The 19,004-nt window shown below is 40.1% G+C and overlaps 1 protein-coding gene across 2 annotated transcripts in view; it reads left to right on the plus strand.

The window, feature by feature from the left end:
- The window catches only part of RASA2 (RAS p21 protein activator 2), a 146,215-nt gene that overhangs the window by 68,617 nt on the left and 58,594 nt on the right, over nucleotides 1-19,004 (plus strand). For both annotated transcript variants that reach the window (XM_066244856.1, XM_066244857.1), the window contains exons 7-9: nucleotides 1,123-1,195; nucleotides 4,711-4,787; nucleotides 5,751-5,852. In XM_066244856.1, coding sequence (XP_066100953.1) covers nucleotides 1,123-1,195; nucleotides 4,711-4,787; nucleotides 5,751-5,852 — 252 coding nt within the window. The remainder of the gene's footprint in view (nucleotides 1-1,122; nucleotides 1,196-4,710; nucleotides 4,788-5,750; nucleotides 5,853-19,004) is intronic.

Genomic DNA, 19,004 nt, shown 5'->3' on the forward strand with positions numbered 1-19,004 from the left:
AATGAAAAATAAAGAAAAAAAAATTATTTAACCTAGTGGAGCTGTGTTTTGTTTCTTGTCTTTGTTTATAATTTATACCTGACAGGCAAATTCTTAAGTGTAATTGTTTAGTAACATACAGATAGAAACTATTTGGCATATGAATTTTTTATAAAAAGTCACTATTGGTTTTGATACTATAATTGCATAAGATGTTGATATTGAGGTAGGTTGGGAAAGGCTGCATGGGACTTTCCTATACATTTCTTTGTAACCTCCTCTGAATCTATAGTCATTTCATAATAAAAGGTTTTTTATAAAGTCACTTTGTAGCTGAAGCCCAAGAAGTAAACTGAGTTAAGAATGTTTTTTGTGCCTGACCAGATAGTGGTGCAGTGGATAGAGTGTCGGACTAAGACACAGAGAACCCAGATTTGAAACCCCAAGGTCACTGGCTTGAGCATGGACTCATCTGGCTTGAGCATGGGGTCACTAAAACATGGGATCATAGACATGACCCATGGTCTCTGGGTTAAGCCCAAAGGTCTCTGGCTTCAACCCAAGGTGTCTGGCTTAAGCAAGAAGTCACGCACTCAGCTGTAGCCCCCGCCCCCCAATTGAGGCACATATGAGAAAGCAATCAATAAACAACTTAAGTTGCTGCAACGAAGAACTGTTACTTCTCATCTTTCTCCCTTCCTGTCTGTCCCTATCTGTTCTTCTCTCTGACTCTCTGTCTCTGTCACACACACACACAAGAAAAGAAGAATGCTTTTCATATTTCTCAGGTATTTTTCAACATAGGTAAATCTTACTGTCTTTCTCCTACTATTTATTCTGAATTGCTTATAAAATAGAATGTGTTATTAAAACTTCCTGACATAAGGTTGGCAGTTAATCTAGTATAGCCACAGAGAGAGAGAATGATATAATCTTGCTATACGTCAAAAATACAAAACTTGATTATTCTTTGATTTGAGTTTTTAGGCACCTAATATCCCCCCCAAGTAATATTTAAAACTACAGTCTTGGCTGAGGCAACTTAACAGTTAAACAGGTCAGACTCCCCTGGTTGGAAATAGCATGTTTTATAATTGTGTACTGTTAAGTTCTACAAGGTAAAACTCTACCACATTGGAACAGGAATGATCAAAAGAAGACAAAAGTAAAGAAGAAAACAAGCAATCCGCAGTTTAATGAAATCTTTTATTTTGAGGTAAGTTTTTGTTTTATATACATACTAACATTGAATATTTAATACTAAATGCTGATTTACTTTTTTCAAAATACGGCCATAGTAGTCATTTTACCAACTAATGCAACTAAGCATTTCTCTCCTGAAGAACCATATGCAATGCAGAGGCTCACTATATAAAGCAAATGAAGGCAGAGCTGTGATTGACTTGGGGATGGGGAGATCTAGGAGCCACACCCATTTCCAAATCATCATCAGTATCACTCCCTTCTCCATAAACCCCACCTCATCCAGCATACCCCCAACCTGACAGTGGCCACAGAACTTTCTGCAGAGTACTGTTTGAATACCACTAGTGAGGTAAATACAATATCACTTGGGAGATCTGAGTTCTAGTGCCAGTTGACTGAACAAATCACTAAATGTGAGACTCAGGTTTCTTATCTTGTGAAAGGATAATTTTGTGAGAAAATAGTAGCAGCCCTACCTAACTGATAGTTTTTATGAGGCACAAATGTGGGAATGCTTTGAGACTAAAGCACACTCTGTGGACCCATGCTTATTCTCAGCGATCTTCAGCAGCCTTGAAGTTACCCCAAACACAGTGCTTTGGAGTTCATTACTGTGGAGCATTTCTTAAATTTATTAAAGAAATCCTTTTTTATACTATTTGAAAACTACAGAAAAAAATTAAAATAAGTCATTCTCTATTCTGAAAGATTGCATTCTAGCTATAGAACATGTTGCATTTGAGATTTACATGTGGGGTAGATTTGAAAAAAAATGTTATATTTTTTGCTTTACCATTTGTGTGGGTGTTTTTCTTGGTATTTCTAAGTGGAGAAAGCAAGGGCACTTCTAGCCATGCCCGATTACTGTACTTTTATAAAGGAACACAGGTTAAGGAAAATGCCAAATTGAAGTAGGAAGAATTGTGGGGGTGGAAGCAAGGGAGAAGGAAAAACAAAAGAAAATGTACCAATGTGAGGCTTTTCTTGCTATATCCAAGCATACCTATTAGGCCTTAAAACATTCATTCAAAGGGCACTTTGTTGAGCTGATTATAAAGATATGGTTCAGTGTCTATCCTCTAGCAGAGCAAGAGACACAAAACACATGCGCACACACACACACGTGTGCACACAGCAGTAAAATGCAGTAGATATTGAAGAGGCCAGATGAGTTCTGCTCCAGCTGAGTTAGTAAAGTCAGAGGAAAGAGAGTGTTAGAAAGAAGGAATATTTTGAGACTGAAAAGCAAAAAGTTGTGTCCAAAGAATAGCAAGTAGGGCCCTGGCCGGTTGGCTCAGCGGTCGAGCGTCGGCCTAGCGTGCGGAGGACCCGGGTTCGATTCCCGGCCAGGGCACACAGGAGAAGCGCCCATTTGCTTCTCCACCCCTCCGCCGCGCCTTCCTCTCTGTCTCTCTCTTCCCCTCCCGCAGCCAAGGCTCCATTGGAGCAAAGATGGCCCGGGCGCTGGGGATGGCTCTGTGGCCTCTGCTCCAGGCGCTAGAGTGGCTCTGGTCACAACATGGCGACGCCCAGGATGGGCAGAGCATCGCCCCCTGGTGGGCAGAGCGTCGCCCCATGGTGGGCGTGCCGGGTGGATCCCGGTCGGGTGCATGCGGGAGTCTGTCTGACTGTCTCTCCCTGTTTCCAGCTTCAGAAAAAAAAAAGAAAAAAAAAAAAAGAATAGCAAGTAGTGATTTGACTGGAAGGTTTGTACAAGAGAATAACGGAAACTAAGCTTTAAAAGATAGAGTAGGACCACCTAATGAAAGGCCTGAGTGCCTGCCTGAGGTGCTTTAATATTAGCCAGTGAATGTTTTTGAGTCTGGAAGCGCTAAGAGTAATACAGTTTGGGGAAGAATTAACCATGATCTGTGGGCCAAATGATTGAGAGAGAGACAACAGAGATGAAGAGACTGTTGTAGTTTAGCTATTAATAAAACGGGGGGTGGGGTGGGGTGGAGGAGGAAATGGGTCTGATCCAAGAGAGTAATATGAAAATGGAGAAGAAGGGAGAGATGAGAAAGAAAGGGCAAAAGGGAAGATAATAAAACATTGGTTGTAGAAGAAAAAACACAGGGAGGGGTCAAATGTTGTCTTCGTGATTTCATATCTGGAGAAATAAAAAAGTTAGACAAAGGAAAACAGAAGTGGTTCATTTGGGGGCATAGTGAGCTTGAGCTCTGACATGTAATATCCTCAAATAAGCAGTTTATGCCCAAAACTTGGGATGTGTGATGGTTGCAAATAAAGCCTCAAGATTTGCTCACAGGGAGTCAAGAAAGCCAAGGAAGTAGAGGTACACAGTAAGAGAGAGAAACGAAGAGGGTCGGTTCTGGCACTCATTAGGTATTCAGCTCTGAGCATGCCTCTTCATTTCTGTACTTTAGCTTCCTCATTTTCGAGATGAGGATAATAAATCTAGCTCTGCCTGCTGCAGAGCAGTGATCTGATGAACAAAGGAGATAATGGATGTGAAAGCACTCTGTAAACTGTGCAGCACTTGCAGCTCGTAGAACAAAATAGAAAATAAAACCTTAGAGAAAAGCCATGCTTTTATAGGTTCTGTGAAAGAAGAAGTACCAAAGGAAGAAGCAAAGAGAGCAGAAGGTTGCCAGGATAGGGCTTGGGCACATTCCAAGAAAGGAATGTTTCTGGGAAAGGAGGTACAGTTGTGTGATTACTTGTTCAGATGAGGGCTCAGTGAAGGTTAGAACTAAGAATTCATCAGGTTTGGTGGTTTAAGAGCAGGGTTTTAGGCAGGTTACCTGGAAGGAAGCCAGATTATGAAGAGTTACTGTAGTAAGTGGGTGATGAGGAAGAGGAGGCTGTAAGGATAGGCTATAGTTTTGAGATATTTGTGAAAGGAAGGAGGTAGAAAAACCATAATTTAAGGGAAGAATTTTTCTCAGACTTGAGTAAGGTGAATAAGCTGGTAAAGAAAACTATAATTAAAAGAGATCGAATGCTTACTGCATAGTAGGTATGGGTGGGGTAGTTTTAGAAAAGGGGAGGATCATCTCAACCTGTTAAGAAGAGGATGAGCAAATGCATCAAGTAGAAAGGCCTTGATGGGAGTGGACATGTCCAGGTGTACTGTAGTTGAGGAAGTTCCTGTCAATGGCCTTGGTATTTTTAGTAAAAATGTGAAAAGGAAGTATAGGGTGGCATTGATATCTTGAGAAATTGGGACAGTGCATCTGCACTCAAATAGAACATTTTTACTCTTTGAGTCATCAACAGATTACAGATGAGGCAGTGACCCTGATGTTGCTTTATATTGAGTCGATAAAGAAGGGTGTGGACATAAGGTTGCTTTTGATATTTTTGTACCACCTTATTCTTAACTTTTCTACTACTTTCATGGCTGTTTTTTAATTTAGCTTTTGGGTAAAATATTGATTGCCTAGGCATTTTCCTCTGTTTATAATAAACAAAATTGAAAATTTAGGGGTGATGGTTTTATCATCAGTTCATGTAGGAAAAAAAATGCTTAAATTTTTTTTTACTAAAATACTTTGTTTACAGGTAACCAGATCAAGTAGTTACACCAGAAAGTCCCAGTTCCAGGTAGAAGAGGAGGACATTGAAAAGCTAGAAATTAGGTATGTGTCTTGGGGTTTAACAGAACTACTTTTTATGTGCCAAAAGATAATCCTAAATTTAACTGGAAAAGGGGTACCAAGCTTAATAGAGTTCTCTTTAGCAGGTTGATTGATGAAACTTAAGAGGAACATACATCTAAGTTAAATCCAAATTATCTTCTCAAAATCTGATTCTTTATAGAAATAGTTAAGGTGTATTTATTTTGTAAACACAGATTAACTCATTTCACCTATTTTTATTTTTTTACCAAATTTAATTGCTCCTTAAATTTCTGAATCATAGCATAATGGATGCAAAAAAATATATGAAAAGTAATCACATATTAGCCTATTTAGAAATAATTTTTTCATTCTTCTTAACATATCTGCTGTCTAACAGAAATTTCAGTGAGGTAAGAAGTCTTATAAGAAATTCAACAGGTGCATGTGTTTGAAGTTTGTGCTTTTCCCTAGATCTTAAATATCTATGCTTTTTGGGAGGGGAAACTTTTTGTAAATGCATGTATAGGTGTGTTGTTAACCGTGTGTTCATCTAAAGGGTGTATTAATCACAGATATGGAATGATCAGGTAATGTATTTTTCTAAATTACCTATTTTTACACATTAACTGATTCTAATTGAGAAAGAAACTGTAGTCTTTGTTGGTTTCTTTTCTCAAATTCAACAAAGTGACTCTGTAGTCCTTATTGCTACAGGTTAAAATAAAGCCTAGGCTTTGAAACTAAGAAACTTAAGTGCTCTCTTTTAGGCTATTCAAAATGGTTACTTTCTGTACTTATAAATAAAAGCTACTGCAGTATTTTGCTTTCTTAGTTTAGATAGTGAAGTATATGACAATGCTAACATTTAAGCATGTAAAGTTAATGTTATAATACAAATCAAAGTAATTTTAAGCCATTTGATGGTGTGTGTTCTCTTAAACGTTGTTTGCAAAAAGAATAAAGCAAGTTTAAAATTTTCAGGATTGACTTGTGGAACAACGGAAACTTGGTTCAAGATGTTTTCCTTGGTGAGATTAAGGTTCCTGTGAATGTGTTAAGAAATGATCTCTCTCATCAAGCCTGGTAAGAAGACAAACACTCTAGTGATCGCTCTTTAATATATTATATATGCAAATAAATGCTCACTTATAAGCATATTCTAAATTTGTAATTGAATAAGCCAAAATTATTAACATTAATTGATTTCGTCATTAGTTTATTGTTGCAAAAATATAAGTATATACATTGATAGTTTTTATGACGACCTCTGGTACTGAGACAAAAGTACTGAACTGTCTAGTGATAGTTTTCTGTTCAAAAACTTAAGTCCTATCTCTAAGGGAGAAATGGAAAACACTTAAGGCATTACATGAGAGTTGCCCATGTAAGAAGATGTTTAGTCACATACCATCATCTACAGTTTAGAAGCCTCATTAATGGTCATGAAAACTGTGGATTCTTTTTTTTTTTTTTTTTTTATATTTTATTGATTTTTTTAGAGAGAGAGGAGTGAGAGAGAGAGACAGAGAGAGAGAGAGAAGGGGGAGGAGCAGGAAGCATCAACTCCCATATGTGCCTTGACCAGGCAAGCCCAAGGTTTTGAACCGGCGACCTCAGTGTTCCAGGTCGACGCTTTATCCCACTGCGCCACCACAGGTCAGGCGAAAACTGTGGATTCTTGAAGACCAGTGGTTTATTGAAGGGAATCAGCTTTTTCTGGGATCTAACCAGTGATTTGCTTCACCACAGCTCCCTGAAATGCAATGGAGATGGCCCTGATGTTATTTTCTAAATGTCTAGGGTTTTAGGTGTTATTGAACTGATTCAATTAATACATTTTTCAGGAGTTCCGGTGGCTCAAGAATAGTCACAACATTATTTTCCCTTTTATGACTCTTAATAGTGACATTAAATTGATACTAAATTAAACTTAATTTTTGGATATTAGGTTGATGTTAGTTTCCTTTGCAGAATTGATGTGCATCGTTTGTTCTATCAATGGCACTCTACAAGCTGCCTATCCTGTCCCTTCCAGGAGTTTGCCCCACAGCCCTCATGCTAGACTTGGGTTTCAACTGAGTATAAAAGAACATGCTTTCCTCATTTGCTAAACTTCTGAGGCCCACTTTTCAGAACTCAGTTTCAGTTGTCTGGAAGAAGATTTAGAAAGTAAGCCTTTAGCTGTTTCTTTCCACAGGCACCAATCTCATTTGTCTTTAAAAGAGCCTGCCTCTCCTGATTGGCTGTCAAACATTCTTCAGTTTGGACTCTGTGGTCCATAAGCAGTTTGAAGACTGATTTTTAGACTCTCAAAATTTTTTTGTTTTTATCTCTTGCTAATGCAGATCTTGTCATATTGCATGTCATAATTTTTAAACTGCATTGGGAGGCGATTACACTTAGTCATTATGAAAAATTGATGGACATTTGTCACCTTCTCCCCCCCCCACACATCTTCTTTCACCTTCCATAAAACACCATACATTTTAATATGAAAAAATTTTAACTCAGTTTGTTAAGTCTTTAAAATTATATGCCAAAACTACTTGGTACAAAATAAAAAGTAAGTTGTACCTGCGAGAGCCCCTCAAAGTGAACTTGAAGTGTGCCACATAGCTGTATTTTAAGTAAGACTATCCCTTCAAATTTAGCAGAATTTTTTCAACTCCCTTGGCAAGATGAAGAACACTAACAAATTCATTATATTCCTATAGATTTTTTTTGCCAATAGTCTTTTAAAATATTTTGAAGTATCTTGCCAAAAGTATAAGTGCTAAAATATACCTAGCACAAAATAGGAACACTTGCTAATTAGTTTATACTCTCATACATGTAATGAAATATAAAAAATAAAAATACCATTTCCTTCTAAGTTGAAATTAATAAAACGCTTAGCCTCCTTTTTAGAGCTATAGCATCCCCTTGTGGGATTGAGGGTAACTGCATGAACACTCAAGAAAAGCTTTATTTACCTTCCAAGATTTCAGGCATATTCTTTTTAATCTTAATATTAAGAAAAATGTAGAATAATGATCAGTAATGTTTTAAAAGCCTCAATTTTCTTTTTCACATAATTTCTATTTTTTATTTGTTTATTATAGTCCTTTTCCAAAAACTGGTTATTGATGGTTCTAATTCAATTTTATTCTCAAATTAAAATGATTTAATCATTTTCCCATTACTTTCTTGGCCTTTCAAGGCCTTAGTAATGATGTGTGTTCTTTTTTCTGAAACTTCTGTGAAATGTGAAGATTAGCCTATTAGTGTTAATATTAGCTAACTTGAACTTGAACCTATCTATATATATACTAGAGTTTTATTTGACTTTTTTTTTAATAGAATTTGCTATAGGGTAACTTTTTTTTTAAGATTTTATTTATTCATTTTAGAGAGGAGAGAGAGGGGGGAGGGGGGAAGAGCAGGAAGCATCAACTCCCATATGTGCCTTGACCAGACAAGCCCAAAGTTTTGAACCAGCAACCTCAGCATTCCAGGTCGATGCTTTAGCTACTGTGCCACCACAGGTCAGGCCTTATTTGACTTTTTGAATTAGAAATATACTTACATGGTTTATAGTTCAAAAGGTAAAATATGTCACCTTCTTCTGTCTTCCAGCTAATCATTTTTCCTTCTTCTGAGGCAGCTACTGTTTTTTGTTGTTGTTTGTTTTTTAATTTTAATTTTAATTTTTGCATTTTTCCAAAGCTGGAAACGGGAGGCAGTCAGACAGACTCCCCCATGCGCCCGACCGGGATCCACCCGGCATGCCCACCAGGGGGCGATGCTCTGCCCCTCTGGGGCATCGCTCTGTTGCATCCAGAGCCATCCTAGCGCCTGAGGCAGAGGCCACAGAGCCATCCTCAGTGCCCGGGCCAACTTTGCTCCAATGTAGCCTTGGCTGCGGGAGGGGAAGAGAGAGACAGAGAGGAAGGAGAGGGATAGGGGTGGAGAAGCAGATGGGCGCTTCTCCTGTGTGCCCTGGCTGGGAATCGAACCCAGGACTCCTGCACACCAGGCTGACGCTCTACCACTGAGCCAACCGGCCAGGGCTGCAGCTACTGTTTTGAGTTTTGAAAATATGTAGTATAGGCAAATAGATATACAGTGTGTCCGTAAAGTCATGGTGCACTTTTGACCGGTCACAGGAAAGCAACAAAAGACGATAGAAATGTGAAATCTGCACCAAATAAAAGGAAAACTCTCCCAGTTTCATACCTATTTAGTGCAGTTCGATGTGGGCTCACGTACAGATTTTTTAGCTCCTTAGGTAACTATCCCGTATAGCCTCTATAGCAGGGGTCCCCAAACTACAGCCCGCGGGCCACATGCGGCCCCCTGAGGCCATTTATCTGGCCCCCACCGCACTTCTGGAAAGGGCACCTCTTTCATTGGTGGTCAGTGAAAGGAGCACATTGACCATCTCATTAGCCAAAAGCAAGCCCATAGTTCCCATTGAAATATTGGTCAGTTTGTTGATTTAAATTTACTCATTCTTTATTTTAAATATTGTATTTGTTCCCGTTTTGTTTTTACTTTAAAATAAGATATGTGCAGTGTGCATAGGGATTTGTTTATAGTTTTTTTTTTATAGTCTGGCCCTCCAACGGTCTGAGGGACAGTGAACTGGCCCCCTGTGTAAAATGTTTGGGGACCCCTGCTCTATAGACTCATCACTGACTGATGGCCTACCAGAATGGGGTTTCTCCACCAAACTGCCAGTTTCCTTCAACTGCTTATCCCACTGAGTAATGGTATTCCTATGTGGTGGCGCTTCATTTTAAATGCGCCGATATTCACATTGCACTTTGGTCATGGATTCGAATTTAACGAGCCACAGAACACACTGAACTTTCCTCTGTACCGTCCACATCTCGACTGGCATGGCTGTGGCTGCTCCGCTGTATACACGGTGTTATCACCTGCGTATGCGCACATGCTGCCACATCATCCTACAGAAACTGAGAGAGTTTTCCTTTTATTTGGTCAGATTTCACATTTCTATCATCTTTTGTTGCTTTCCTGTGACGAGTCAAAAATGTACCATAACTTTACAGACACACTGTATATCTTTCTTCCCTCTTCTTTACACAAATGGACATATACTATATCTTGCTTGTACCTTGCATTTTTCACTTAGTAATTTAGTAGAACCTCAGTAAGTATTTGTTGTCTCTTTGGTTATGGTTAAGAGTATGGACTCTGGGACCAAGTGCAATCTTGGTTCAAATCCATCTGTGCCATTAACTACCTGTGTGATCTTGGACAGGTTACTCCACCTCTTTGCTTTGTTTACTTTGGCTATAAAATGGGGGTAATACAATACCTTCCAAAATTGTCAGAAGATGAATTGAGTTCTCATAAAGTTAGCTGAAAGTTCTGTAACCATGGATATAACTCATATTGTCATCATTATAGTTGTTGCTGTTGTCATCACTATAATTCCACATTGATACATATATATAAATTTTCTGCATCCTTTATTTTTTTCTCTTTTGTGCCAGTATTTTATGGTTTAGAATGTTATAAATAAAAATAATCATGGAGATAACCTAGTTCAATCAAATTTACCAGTTACCCCAATGTCAGAGAACTTAATGTATATAAAACCATTGTGTAATTTTACAGATTGGTACAATAATTTCCCCCAAAAGGATTCAAACTGTAAAAATGTATACTAAGAAAATATGGTCCTGGCTGGTTGGCTTAATGGTAGAGTGTCGGCCTGGCATGTGGATGTCCTGGGTTTGAGTCCCGGTCTAGGCACACAGGAGAAGCACTCATCTGCTTCTCCACTGCTCCTTCTCTCTCTCTCTCTCTCTCTCTCTCTCTCTTCCCCTCCTGCAGCCATGGCTCAATTGGAGTGAGTTGACCCTGAGTGCTGAGGATGGCTCCATTGCTTTCACCTCAGGTGCTAATAAGAGCTAGGTTGCTAAACAACGGAGCAACACCTCAGTTGGGCAGAGCATCGCCCCCTACTGGGCTTGATGGGTGGATCCTGGTTCGGAAACATGCAGAAACCTATCTCTGCCTCTCCTCCTACTACTGAAAATAAAATAAAATAAGATAGATATAAATATCTTTTCATGTTACAATTTTTAATTTTGAAAATAAGATTCAAATAGTAAATAAAACAAATGGATGGGGTTTTTTTAATATAAAGTACTTATACTTGTTTAAAACTAGATTAATATTTTATTTGAGGTGAATTGGTTTCCCCCTTTGCCAGTTTTAACACTTAATCTTTAATAGCTTTAGTTAAAATCCATTGATAATAGTTATCTTTATGAAACCAGAAGTAATATTCAAGTATTAGTAGAACTGCCTTTGAACAGTTATTTTTCAGCTTATATAGCATTATGAACAAACAATTGTAGTTTTTGCCTGCCTACTTCAACTTCAATTATATAGATCTTGTGGTTAAAATTTTTCAAATGCTGTTAATTAATTCTATTTAGGAGCTGCCAATACTGCTGACTCATGAGAGAATAAAGATTACTTTTATGCCTCTCTAATTGTGAATGAAAGAAATATTTGTACAACTGATTAACACTTTCAGTTAATAATTTATCCTTATTTCCTGTTTCTCATTCTTTAAAACTGAAACACTTCATTCAAAAACTGAAGAAAAGGCCCTGGCCGGTTGGCTCAGTGGTAGAACGTCAGCCTGGCGTGCGGGGGACCCGGGTTTGATTCCCGGCCAGGGCACATAAGAGAGGTGCCCATTTGCTTCTCCACCCCCCCCTCCTTCCTCTCTGTCTCTCTCTTCCCCTCCCGCAGCCGAGGCTCCATTGGAGCAAAGATAGCCCGGGCACTGGGGATGGCTCCTTGGCCTCTGCCCCAGGCGCTGGAGTGGCTCTGGTTGCAACAGAGCAACACCCCCTGGTGGGCAGAGCGTCGCCCCTGGTGGATCCCGGTCGGGCGCATGCGGGAGTCTGACTGTCTCTCCCCCGTTTCCAGCTTCAGAAAAATACAAAAAAAAAAAAAAAAAACCTGAAGAAAATATATTTGAGATTTTTTTGCATCCCTAGACCTTAGGCATGCCAGTTACCCTTTATTTAACAAATCTTCAGCTTTTCCCCTTTAGCTTTAATTTATACAAGATTCCTTAATTTACAAGGGATCCTTCAGGTGGTTTTTTTTTTCCTTTTTCTTTTTTTCCAAGTGAGAGGAGGGGAGATAGACACACTCCCACATGCACGCTCTGCAGGATCCACCCAGCATCCCTTGTCTGGGGCCATGCTTACAAGTGAGCTATTTTTAGCACCTGAGTGGAAAGCTTCATGGAGCCATCCTCAGCGCCTGGGGCCGATGCACCCTAATCAATGGAGCCATCTATGCAGAAGGGGAAGAGAGAGAGAAGAGGGAGTGAGAAGTGTGGATAAGTAGGTGGTCAGTTCTCCTGTGTGCTCTGATCAAGAATTGAACCCAGAACATCCATACTCTGGGCCGATGCTTAACTGGCCAGGGCCACCTTCAGGTGGTTTAAATTGAGCCTTTTGTAACAATATTTTAAAATAATAAATCACGTTTATCTATAGTTATTTACATATTTAAGTGGTGACAGTGATATATATGTAAATGTTATTTAAGTAGCATTACATATTGTTTACTGTGTACCAGACACTCTGAGTGCTCTGTTTATGTAACCTCTTTAGAGTTGTTATAAGGATTAAATCAGGATACACTATTATTAACTGTTATTTAACAGATAGGAAAACAAGTATAGAAAGACAAAGTGGTTGCTAAGGTCACACAGCTGGGATTTGAACCAAATTCTCTGACTCTAAAGTTTGTGCTCTTAACCAATGTACTATAATAAATTTGTTCTTTGGCATACATATTTTTGAATATGTTTAAAATTCAAAAATACTTTCTGTTTTAAGCTCTCAGCAAAGAGCTGAGTTCCCTTTGCTTCTAAAATATTTGAATTGGTCCCTAGTCATTGAAAAAAATTATTTTTTCAAGGAATGAGTAGGATAGTGACATATTTTAAAATTGTATTTTTTTTTTCAAGTAGACATGGATGAGATGGATGAAATAGTCTGTCCATAGGGATTTTTTACCCTGCCAAAGAAACCCAAGGACTCAAGCTTAAAATGTGTGTCAGGAGCAAGCCCTTCTGGAGATACTAAGCATCTTAAAACACAGTGTACGGATAAAAATTAATAACTTTGATAACACTACCCTAATCCTGCTGCACAGAACATGCCGTGTTAGGACTGTAAACCTGTTTTGTTGGTATTTTGTAGTTTTACGAGAGTAACAGGAATAAGACACAAACTCTCCTCCAGTAATTTGGAGATAAGGGAATTAAAGTTGCCCTCTGAGTAAATTTCTGTAAAGCAAATCAAAACAGTCTGGAATCTGACCAAAGTGTAGGAGCACTGTTTAAGATGGGTAGGTTCAGTCTCAGGGAGACAGAACCATATATTAAACGTAATACAAGTAATTTTATTCTACCATATATAGAAAACACTAGTTAAAATAGAAGGAGAATATTAGAATAAAAATAGGAGACCCAATGAGGAAGACATGGATGTGTACTGCCCATTTGAGCAGTCAAGAAGAAAGGGGATTCTGCTTCAGAGGCATTACTGTTTCCTTTGCAAAACTGTTGTCTTAGCTGAGAGAGTCTTAAGACTCCTTACATATCTGTGTTGTATCTGTGCGCATCATAGCACCTTCTGATAATTTGGCTTCCAGATAGCTTACCAACAGGAGAAATATATATAAATCAAACAGATTTGTAAAATAGTATTAACAGGTTAAAAAACTATTAGTTGAAGTGAAAGATATAGATGAAATACCATGGGAAATGGTGATCATTGTTGAAGCTTGAGTAATAAATGCTTGGAGGTGGTGGTGAGAGTGTTCGTTTTTAGTATCACTCTTCTGCCTACTTTTATGAATGAACATTTCCATAATAAAATATATTGACCACATAGAATTACAGTGTTTTTGTCACTTGACTATTGTATTTCGTTTCATAAATTTACTGATTGGCCCTGTACTTTAAATATGTCAGTCTCTGCTCAGTTATTACAATTCAGGTTCACTTTTAGATGCTGATAAAACTAGGTATCTGAATTTGCAAAGCTACAGACATACACTGGATTGGTGGAGGTGTCCAAAGAAATGCCCTTTTCCTAGGTGCTTGGTGATCAAATAGCTACGCTTCCCTTAGAGGCACTTCTGAGTCACCTTTGCTACAGGCTCATTTATAAATATTTCTTTAAGAAGTCTTTAAATCATTATTTCTCAAATCATAGAGTAGAAATTGTGAAGGTTGATCTTTTGAGATGGGAGTTTCTCTTTTGCAGGTAGTGATTATAATTTCTGTATAATTTTTTCACCCAGTATTATGATTCCCTCATCTTTTAAATTTTGCTTGGTTGAGTCTCTAGTTGTTTTTTTTTCTTTTATGCTTTTAATACTATTTTTCTCAAAGCTTAATATTCTATTAAGCCCTTTTCCTTCTATTTATTTATTTGTTTTAGTGAGGGGGGCTGAGAGAGAAAGAGAGAGAGAGAGAGAGAGAGAATGGGGGAAAAGCAGGAAGCATCAACTCCTATATGTACCTTGACCAGGCAATCCCAGGGTTTTAAACCGGCGACCTCAGCATTCCAGGTCAACACTTTATCCACTGTGCCACCACAGGTCAGGCCTTTCCTTCTATTTTTAAACAAATTAGTCTGTTGGGGAAGCCATTAAGTGATGAATATAAAAAATAAATATCAAAACTGTTGACTTTACTTTATAAAAAGCATTTCAGCTAATAAATAATGGAGGAAAGAATTATAAAATTATCATTTTGCAACCTGTAAAGATTAATGATGCAAGACAGTGATCATCAATGACTACTAATATCGCTAAAAGAGAAACAGTCAGACATTAGCACCTCTTAGTGGAACTACACAACACTATCAATGAAATGTTCTTGGGAGACAAGATGGCCACGAAGTAGGCGGACGCTCCAACTCCCATTTTCCAGAACCAAGGTGGATTACAACTTAATTCTGAGAACACTAATCTTGACAGACCAACTTTGGACTAAACTAAAAGGATTCTACAGCCAAGGACCACCAAAGAACCCACACTAAGACTGGTAGGAAAGGCGGAGATGTGGAATGGGCTGCCCTACTCCCAGGAGTGAGTGGCAGCTCGGAGAAACTCTCTGACGGGGGGAGGGTTGCCCAGCAAGTTGTGGGTTTTCAGCCCTAAAACCGGAATCCCAGCCTAGAGCCCTGGAGCTTGCAAGGGGCTTACAGACTATATTTGGCTGAGAAAAGAGCCTAGATACTGTTTGAGAGAAAGAGGTAGAACTCTCGGACCCAGGCTCTGTATTAAGGGGGCTACATGGAGAGCCTCACTCACAGCCACTTTCCTGTAGCTCCAGGAGCAGGGAGTGCTGGAAGGACTGGAGTTGCCAGGGGAGAGAGTGGTCTCAGAGGCACAGAGGGAGATGCTTGGAGGGATGGACACACTAACCCCTGGGCTGAGTCACTTCCCAAATCTAAAGTGAACATTTTTCCTGGGAACAGCATCACCAGCAAAGGGAAAGAAATTACTCCATCTACCAGAGGCTCATGTGCCCCAGTTAGAACAAAGAGGCGCTTAGAGGCAGGCAGCATGTTAGAGACACAAATAGGGAGTGCAGAGGTCTAAGCTACACCACCACCCCTCCCCCATGCCGCTGAGTATTTGCTGGGGGCCGGCAGGCGGGCTGGAGGTGACAGGGCACCGCTGCGGAAGCCAGGATGCAGCTGCGGAGGCCAGGGTGGTTCAAGCGAGCACGCGAAGGCGGGAACCAGGGCTACCGCTGCAGAGGTCAAAGGCTCAAACACAGCCCTGCTTGTGGCATGGGCCTGCCATTGGCAGAGGTGGAGGGCCAAGTGACAGTGGAGGGGGTTCACGCGGGTGTGCGCGGCCCCGCCAGCGAGGGTGGAAGTCACGACAGCCGCTGCGGAGGTCTGGGCAGTGGAAGCCAGGTGACCTCAGGGATGCTCCGAGAATGTGCAAGCGGGTCCACCTGCGATTTTGCAAGCCATGGCAGCTGCTGAGGAGGTCTGAGCTGATGCACAAACACCGTGGTGACGCCAACCACTCTTGGCTGCCTGGGGAGCTGTCCAAGTGGGCATGCACGGGCCTACCCGCAGGGCAGAAACTGCAGCAGACACTGCAGAGGCCCAAACCACGGCACAGGCCGGCCCTCAGCAGCAGCAGCGGAGGCTGCAGTGTCCGTGGAGGCGGGCTGGTGCTGGCAGCATCTAAGCCCAAACACCGTAGGCAGCAACAGCGGGTGGTGACCTGGTTGACAGACCACACAACAGGAGCACGGGGACCACACTCACTGGACCCCTGTGACTACACTCTACTGAGTGCTGAAAAAGAAGAAAAAAACAAAATAAAATAAATAAAAAGTCTGGATAGAATAACACCTGAGGCTAAGGAGCAGACCACATCTAATACCATACCTAGTCACTGAATTACAGTACTGAGCCCAACAAGTAGCCAGCAATAAGAGGCAACAGAAAGCAGATCTAAGGGGAACTTGAACTTTTAAAGGAACTTCCCCCAGGTCAAGAGTAGATAAAAGCAAGCCTAGGAGTGCAGCTGATATTTATAATGGCACCAGGGCCCAGCAGAGGCAGCCACAAGATCTGGATCGCCTCCAAAAAGGTTGATAAGAGCCAGTCACAGGCATTGACCTCCCCCCCCTCCACTGGTCTGTCCCAGGCCCCAGACAGGGAGGTCCAGGGCAGGCATATTCAGCGCCAGATAGGAAAACCACCAGTTCAGGACCTAATAACCCTTAATAGAGTGGAAGCTTAAGGAAGGGCTCCACACACCTGACCCAGCTAAGACATAGAAAACACCGACACAAACAGCAAGAGGAACAGTGATAGCAGATAAGTAGCCCACAGCAGATTACAAACAATAGCTGATGCCAACCCAAGAAGACCTAGAAATAACACAACTGAAAATTGGAGGCAGACAATACCAACCCTAGACTTAGCTAGCTTCACCAACAACACACCTAAATGAGGAGTGTATACACAGACAAAATTAGAAGTCAGAGAAATGCAACCCAGATGAATCTACAAGAGAAATCCCCAGAAAAAGAACTGAGTGAGATGGAAATAACCAAACTACTGGATGCAGAGTTTAAAATAATGATTATTAGAATGCTAAAAGATCTCAGAGCAACAATGGATGGACATAATGAACACCTGAATAAAGAGTTAACAAGCATCAAAAAGGACATTGAAATAGTAAAGAAAAACCAGTCAGAAATTACAAATATCAGAAATAAAGACTACACTAGAAGCAATTAAAAGCAAGCTGGGGCCCTGGCCGGTTGGCTCAGCGGTAGAGCGTCGGCCTAGCGTGCGGAGGACCCGGGTTCGATTCCCGGCCAGGGCACATAGGAAAAGCGCCCATTTGCTTCTCCACCCCTCCGCCGCGCTTTCCTCTCTGTCTCTCTCTTCCCCTCCCGCAGCCAAGGCTCCATTGGAGCAAAGATGGCCCGGGCGCTGGGCATGGCTCTGTGGCCTCTGCCTCAGGCGCTAGAGTGGCTCTGGTTGCAATATGGCGACGCCCAGGATGGGCAGAGCATCGCCCCCTGGGGGGCAGAGCACCGCCCCTGGTGGGCGTGCCGGGTGGATCCCGGTCGGGCGCATGCGGGAGTCTGACTGTCTCTCCCTGTTTCCAGCTTCAGAAAAATGAAAAAAAATAAATAAATAAAGGAAAAAAATAAATAAATAAAAGCAAGCTGGATGAAGCAGAGGATCAATCAATGATTTATAAGACAAAATAAACAAAAGCATGGAAGCAAAGCAGCAAAAAGAAAAGAGGCTCAAAAAGTTTGAGGAAATTCTAATAAGAGAGCTCTGTGACAGCGTAAAAAGAAACAACATTCACATCATAGGGGTTCCTAAAGAATAGAAAGAACAAGGGAAAGAGAGTCTGTTTGAAGAAATTATAGCTTAAAACTTCCCTAAATTGATGCAAGAAAAAGTCACACAAGTTCAAGAAGCACAGAAAATTCCATTAAAGAGAAACCCACAGAAACCTACACCAAGACACATCATTAAATACCAAAGCTAAGAGATAAAGAAAAAATACTAAAAGCTGCAAGGGAAAAAATGTCAATCACCTACAAAGGAGCCCCCATAAGGATGTCATTCGACTTCTCAACAGAAACACTCGAGGCCAGAAGGGAATGGCAAGAAATATTCAAAGTAATGCAGTACAACAGCCTACAACCAAGACTTCTTTATCCAGCAAGGCTATTGTTTAAAATTGAAGGAGAAATTAAAAGCTTCCCAGACAAAAAAAAAAACTAAAGGAATTCATTACAACCAAACCAATGCTGCAAGAAATGTTAAGAGGCCTGTTGTAAACAAATCAAAGGGGGAAAAGAATATAGTAAAAGAGGAATGTAGTTTTAAAAATTAATGGCAACAAACAATTACATATCAATAATAACCTTAAGTGTAAGTAGATTAAATGATCCAATCAAAAGACATAGGATAGCTGTGTGGATAAGAAAACAGGACCCATACATAATGCTGTCTACAAGAGACACACCTCAAAACAAAAGATACACATAGACTAAAAGTAAAAGGTTGGAAAAAAATTTTTCATGAAAATGGAAATGAAAAAAAAGCTGGGGTAGCAATACTTATATCAGACAAAATGGACTTTAAAACAAAGAATATAGTAAGGGATAAAGAAGGTTACTACATAATGATAAAGGGAGCAATCTAACAGGAAGATATAACCAGTATAAATATCTACGCACCTAATATAGGAGCATCTAAATATATAAAGCAGACTTTGATGGATATAAAGGGTGAGATCAACAGCACTACTATAAGAGTAGGGGATTTCAATACCCCACTAACATCTCTAGATAGATCCTCAAGAAAGAAAGTTAACAAAGAAACAGCAGGCTTAAAGGACACACTAGATCAACTGGATTTAATAGATATCTTCAGAACCCTAAAGCAGAATATACATTCTTTTCAAGTGCTCATGGTACTTTCCTAGGATAGACCACATGTTAGGCCATAAAAGTGGTCTTAACAAATTTAAGAAGATTGAAATCATATCAAGCATCTTCTCTGATCACAGTTAAATGAAACTAGAAATCATCCACAACAGAAAAACTGAAAAATACTCAAACACTTGGAAACTAAATAGCATGTTAATAAATAATGAATGGGTTAACAA

This window comes from Saccopteryx bilineata, chromosome 10 (genome assembly GCF_036850765.1).
Source record: "Saccopteryx bilineata isolate mSacBil1 chromosome 10, mSacBil1_pri_phased_curated, whole genome shotgun sequence".
Lineage (NCBI taxonomy): Eukaryota > Metazoa > Chordata > Mammalia > Chiroptera > Emballonuridae > Saccopteryx > Saccopteryx bilineata.